The sequence below is a fragment of the Microcaecilia unicolor genome, chromosome 11 (assembly GCF_901765095.1).
Source record: "Microcaecilia unicolor chromosome 11, aMicUni1.1, whole genome shotgun sequence".
In the NCBI taxonomy this organism is placed as follows: Eukaryota; Metazoa; Chordata; class Amphibia; order Gymnophiona; family Siphonopidae; genus Microcaecilia; species Microcaecilia unicolor.
In genome coordinates this window covers 178,428,219-178,434,885 of record NC_044041.1, presented here as the reverse complement: position 1 = coordinate 178,434,885, position 6,667 = coordinate 178,428,219, and the positions used below count along the sequence as shown (strand labels likewise).

Here is a 6,667-nt window from a genome sequence, read left to right as displayed (position 1 = left end):
TATAAAATGTTTGTGTTCTGGCTCCGACTGCCAGGGCTAGGGTTTGTTTTATTTGGGGGGGGGGGGAGGGATGTCCCCTTTCTGACCCTAGGGAATACGTTTTATTCACATTTTCTGGAGTTGCTTGCTCATCTGGGGAGAAAGTAGTTGGTCGCTGCCAGGGAGGGAGGGAGGGAGAGAAGGGAAAGGAGGGGAGGGGACTTTAGCAACTCTGGGGATGTGACTGTGCCTGGTATATAAAGGCTGAGCAGCTGACCCCCTCTTCATTCATATTCCAGAGTCCAGGGAAGTGCCGTTCTCCCTGTCCAGCGCCCACCTACCCACCTTTTGGACTAAAACGTGTCAGCTCCGGCTGGGGCCCCGGAAACCTGCAGCATGTCCCGGCAACTATGCCTTGTCCTCCTCGGCTCCGTGACCCTGCTCTGCGGGCAACTGGTAAGAGGGAATAGGGGAGTGGGGGGGGGGGGGGGTTGGGGACAAGAGCCGCAGATTCTCCAGTTACCTGTCTCTCAGAGGTGCCGCAATGGGGCATGTATTTGGGATTAGCTAGAGAGCGAAGGGATGCGGATAGGAAAGGCAGGGACCCCTCTGTTCCCTTCTCCCCAGGATTGCGCACCTTTCTCCAGGGCAGCGCTGCCCAGTGTCCAGGAACTTTCCACCGAGGACTTTTTTTTTTTTTTTTTTTACATGGCAGCGCTTTACATTTTGATATGAAGATATGTCGTATTATATCTGCATCTTTATCAGTTTATAACTAGCCCCTACTGCTTACTTATCACTTCTATAGCGCTACAAGGCATACGCAGCGCTGTACATCATACACGAAAAGACAGCCCCTCCCCCCCCCAAACACCTGTTACTCACAGGAGCCAACTTTTCAGCATGATTGGGGGTACTAAATCCATCTCAAATTACCCCCTCCTTGGACAAAAAGGAGGCATTTTCTCAATAGTGGGGGTGGGGGTGCCCAAGTCCTCTCGGTACTCACAAACCTGCACCTATGGGATTTGGGGGGGGGGGGGGTTGATTGATGAAAGCTGAACGTGTTCCAACAGTATGAACGGAATACATAGTAGAGGAAAATGGGGGTCATGAGTCTCCCCCCCCCCCCCCGAAGCTTGCCTTAAGGGTGACATTATTTTGTGGGAAAACTTGGGACTTGCCTTAGACAAGGTTGTTTCATATCGTGGGGTCCCAGAAGCCCTGAGATGTAATTCCAGGAAAGTGACCCAGAGTTCAACACAGTCAACCCGGGGATCCCAAACTTCAGCTCCAGATTTAGCAGGAAACGAATAGAATAAAACGGAAACAAAGTGCTGTTTGAAACGGAGTTTTAGAGGCTTTGAATCCGTCTCACACAGAAGAACGTGTGGGAAGGATTTCTTTTGCAAATCTGTCGCGATCGCCTCCTGCGCTTAAGACCTTTGCGCTGGGATTTTCTGCTGCTCTGTTTGCAGCTTCAGGTCCCAAAGTTGCAAACTTGGTTTTTTTTTTTTTTTTTTCCTACGCGGAATAGAAAGCTCGGGATGTGTTTGGAGATGTTTTGTAATCAGCGGTAATAGGCGGGATTCATTTTTCTAAGCGACCAAATGGGGAAACTCATAGATTACATGATACAGAGTGTAGATGCTATGTTAGTCTAGTAGTCTACTTTAAATGTTTAATAAATAAAAATAATTTTAAAATAAGACACCACCTTTTTATTGGACTAAATATGTTGACTATTACCAGGTTAAAACCTCCTTCTTCGGATCAGGGCAGTAGGGGGTGGTTGGCTGGTTCTCCTATAATGATGCCTCCAATTCTTGGCTGCAGGATTTTCCTTTTTTTCCAGAAGGGGGGAAAACTATATCGGGGTCAGATGACCTCCCCCAACTCTTCATTCAAACGCATTCTTCCTTTTTAGAGAGTGCAGAATATTTTCTGGGATGAGATCTTGTCTTAGGAAGGGGTAGGGTGTACTGCGTAGACTGATGTACTAGGAGGGGAGCCTCCCGGGGTCTCATGTTAAATTAGTGAAAAGTGTCTGGCTAAACGGAACTGAAGACAAATTGTTACCACCTCTGACTGCAAAGAGAAAAAAGTTTTTTTTTTCTGCACCTTTGTCCCTATAGAGGGGATGGGTGTGGGGTGAGGGCGCTGCCCCTGTACAGATGAGGTGGTCTTTCCTATATCGGATGCATTAGATATAGTATCTGTGACGGAGCAGTCGTGGGCATGGCTGGCCATGATAATGGGGACCTGCTAGCCAGCCAGGAGGAAATACATAGAAATAACACACACATACACACACGGGAAAAAAATAACATGATGACTTGTTTTATTGGCCTAATTTAATGCTTTTTTCTTTATTTATTTATTTATTTATTAACTGATAAGCTTTGGAAGGCAGACACCTTCCTCACGTTAGGTATGAGCAAAAGATGACAATATCAAAATATGTAAGTGAGACATGAACAGCATTCCAGTAAGTGTGTGTGTGTGGGGGGGGGGGGGGGGGGAGAAGTCGTGAAGGATCGCAACAGATTTGCTTGTTAGAAAATTATACTGAGGATGACTAGAATGAATAGACCGGACCTGGCGGCAGCGGAGTGAGGTTCTGGCATTTGCCAACCACATTACTATAATCCTGTGTATTGAGATCTCCATTGTGTGCTCCTCATTTACTTGGAGTCACAATCTCTGCCCCCCCCCCCCCCTCCACCACACACATATAGTAACATAGTAGATGACGGCAGAAAAAGACCTGCACGGTCCATCTAGTCTGCCCAACAAGATAAACTCATATGTGCTACTTCTTGTGTTTCCCTTACCTTGATTTGTATCTGCCATTTTCAGGACACAGACCGTAGAAGTCTTGCCCAGAACTAGCCCCACCACCCAAACACCAGCCCCGCCTCCCAATCTCGGCTAAGCTTCTGAGGATCCATTCCTTCTGCACAGGATTCCTTTATGTTTATCCCACACACAAGGATAATCACGCTGCCCCCCCCCCCCCCCGGGGACCGGGAGCCGTAGTCTCCGCCCTTCTAACACCAGGCGCCCCAGTCTGTGATCCGGATGGGAACCCCAATATCTTTTATTTCCCCCAAGCACTAGATATTGTAGTGCGAGTAAGCGGGGAAGAAAGAGACAAACCTCCCCCGGGGCTATTTCAAGGAGTTTGACTGGTAGCTAAAGAGTCATCCTCAGGCTGGCAGCAGAGACTGCAGCAAGGGGGAAAGCTGAGCCGAAATTCTGGACTGGAGACTAAAGCTCCGAAAAGGAGAAGAAAGGCTGAAAGAAGGGACTGGCTCTTAGGAACTGACAGGATGAGGAAGGGGGAGAGGAAAGATCCGTTTGATAGGAGAGCTGACCTCACTAGACGGGTCTGTGCCAGGGAAAGAAGTTGACTGGTGCCAGTAGCTGAAAGCTCTGCTTTGGACAGTGAAACTGACAGCAAGTCCCAACAAGGCTTTACACACCCCCAACTCCTGACCAGAATGACACTATCTCGATCTTCAAGATAAACGCTTAACCTTAAAATTCTGCCCAGAATGAATCCGGGCAAAATGCCCAGCCAAGATACCTGCTCAAGATAAACTAATACAGTTATACGACTAGATTTTGGAAAACAATTCTACAACACCCCCCCCCCCTCCTTCCCAAATGCACTAATTTTCCCCCTTACAAGGGCCCTTTTGGTAAACGTTTTAAGAGTTTACAGTCTGTAAATGGCACCTCTGTGTGAATAGATGCTGAACATCAGTGCCGTATACTTAAAGCACCTATGTTTATTATTATTTATTGCATTTGTATCCCACATTTTCCCACCTCTTTGCAGGCTCAATGTGGCTTACAATAGATCCTGAATGGTAGAAAAACATTAGAAAATAGATATTTAGTATTACAGAAGGATCTTGGGCAACATGATAATGATAAAACATGATAGTGGTATGACAGTAGATATTGTCGGACAGTTCTGAATATGTGTGGAGGACCTGTGTTTGGCTGGATGCTCCAGATTATATCTGGCTTTTGCCGTGACCCGGGCCAAATTTTATTTTATTTTATTTCCAAAGGCTTACAAAATAGCAAGGCGGTGTACAAAGCAAGATGCAGAGAAAAGAAGGAAAACAGAAGGGGAAAAAAAGGAGAGAACTGCAGCCTTAGGCAGTGAATACCTGTTGAAAAAGCCAGGTTTTCCAATGCTTTTTGAAAACAGGAAATGAAGGTTCAGTCCTAAATTCCAGCGGTAACGTATTCCAGAGGTTTAGGGCTGCAGATGGAAATGTCCCTGGCTTTGGGAGTGTGTAACAGAGGAAGGAGGGACATGTAATAGTGATTGCTGAAGAGAGCAGAGAGTGCATGATGGCTGATATCTTTGGAGGTTATAGAGGTGAGAGACCAGTCTCAGAATGACCAGCTTTCCCTTTAACCTCTTCGACAGATTCAGGTATTAAGCTCAAAAGTATGGGGTGGGAAAGAAACTGGGACAAGCAGGACATGTTGCAGCTACCAGCAGAGGAAGGTACGCTAGCCAGGCCTAAAGAGAGAAGTGGTGCCCCCCCCCCCCCCCAGTCTTCATACTGAAGGATGACACCCGATCATGGTAAGGTTCTACCTGTATCACAGAACAGTGATAATAAAATCTACTCTCCCCCCTCCCCCCGCCACTGTGCCCACTGGTAATAAATGAAAGGCAATTTTCTGACGTCAAATTTTCTCTTTGGATCCCAGACAACCTTGGCGTAAAACAAAGGATATCGAATGCTAAGATGACACCTAACTCCAGGGAAAACACTTCAGTAGCGATAAGTAGGCATGATGGTGGCGAAAAAGAGACATTATTTCAAATGTGAGGGGGATATTTTGTGATAAGGTAATGCCGTACATCAGTTCAACAGAGGGGTTCAATGTGTGCCCAAGGCATGGGATAGTTTTTAAAATACTATTCTGGAAGCTGAATTGTAGTGTATCCCACTCATTGATCAAAGGGAGAAGACGAAAGGCTACCAGCATGGCACACGTTTATCAGACCCAGGGGCGGACTGATAGTGGTCTGGGCCCCCAAGTACTGAGGGTAGTCTGGTCCCCCCCCCCCCGGTCTGGCTGCCCGATACCCCACTACCACCACACTGCAGCCGACGACCCCGCTGCCCCGGTCCTACTTGAAGAGCCTTGGGGATCTAGTGGTCTGAGTGTGTGTGTGTGGGGGGGGGGGTATGTTTTTTCCTGCCCGCTGTGCTGCCACTATTCCCCCATCTGCCGGTACCGCCATCTTTTCAAAACGGAGGCCGAGATTTCCTGTGGTAGCCTTATGGGTCTCGACGGTCTCGTGAGACTTCCGCAGGGAGTTTCAGCCGCCATTTTTAAAACATGGCGATGCCGGGCAGAGGAATAGCGGTGGCACAACGGACAGGAGAGAAGATGTTCCCCCCTGCAGAGGCCACTAGATCACCAGCGGCAAACATTTAAAGGTCGGACTGCAGACGGCTGTAGTGTGCAACGGGCATCCGGGCAGAGCCTCTAGGCCCCTGGGCACTGCCCGGTTGCCCAAATGGTGAGTCCACCCCTGATCAGAGCTAAGAAAAGCTCTTTAACAAGCAAAAAGGGACCCAAGAGATGAAAGTAAAACAGAACCCAAGCAACGTCCGAGCAAATGTAAATCACTGAAAGAGCATATCATAAAGGATTTTGAGATAACACCGCAAAAAGGAAAACAATAATAACGTTTTTTCCATTATATTAAATGTAAGAGGTCAGAAAGGAAGGCGGTCATCCAGGTTATGGAAGTGGCCTTCACTCCCAATCCTTGAGGATCATCAATGGAGCAGGTTTTCAGGATATCCTCCATGAATATGCATGGGAGAGATTTGCATACAGTGGAGGTAGTAGGCATGCACATTTCTCTCATGCATATTCATTAGGGATACCCTGAAAACCTGTCTCCCTGCCAGCCTTGAGCATAGGGGAGTGAATACCAAGGCGTTAAAGAGATTGTCAAGGATGACAAGGCCATTGTAGACAAGATGAATGATTTCTTTGTGTTGGACTTCACTATGGAGAGTATCTGGGTGATTCCCAAACCGCAGGCTTTCCTTTAGGGTGTGCCTGTGGTGCTAAAGAGACATTGCTGTGAAACAGAGGAAGTGCTACAAGTGTAGATAAGTTACAAAATAACAAGTGCCCTGGATTGCGTGTTACCCATTCCAGAGTTCCGAAAGAAATTAAACTAGGTAATGTAGATATATTTACACTGATCTGCAATTATCAATAATGGGCTTTTTTTGAGGGGGTACTTGGGGGTACTGAGTACCGGCACCCTTTCCGTTGTCTGCTAAAATTGACCCATGGACCCCAAGTTTTAATGAAAGAGCTCAGGCTCTACACACCAATTCTGCCTTGTCATAGATTCTGTGACTGATTACAGGGGGCCTGGCCATTGTAGGATGGGTCCTTCAGTGATCACCCCACCCCTGAAGGGTGGCCTGGCATTTAAGTACTAGCACCTTTTTCGCTAGAATGTTGCTACTCTTTGAGATTCTTCATGGAATCTTGCTATTCTTTGGGGTTCCATATGGAATGTTGCTACTCTGAAACTCTGCATGGAATCTTGTCACTCTTAAATCCAATAGCGCACCTTAGTAAAAGGACCCCATAGAAGTAGAATTAAGCATAGCCAGCA

The 6,667-nt window shown here is 47.1% G+C and overlaps 1 protein-coding gene across 1 annotated transcript in view; it reads left to right on the top strand.

The window, feature by feature from the left end:
* The first annotated feature begins 290 nt into the window (after positions 1-290).
* Positions 291-6,667, top strand: part of LOC115481093 (delta-like protein C) — a 57,470-nt gene continuing 51,093 nt past the window's right edge. The window contains exon 1 of the mRNA XM_030220117.1: positions 291-435. Within this exon, the coding sequence (XP_030075977.1) occupies positions 376-435 (60 nt within the window). The 5' untranslated portion in view covers positions 291-375. The remainder of the gene's footprint in view (positions 436-6,667) is intronic.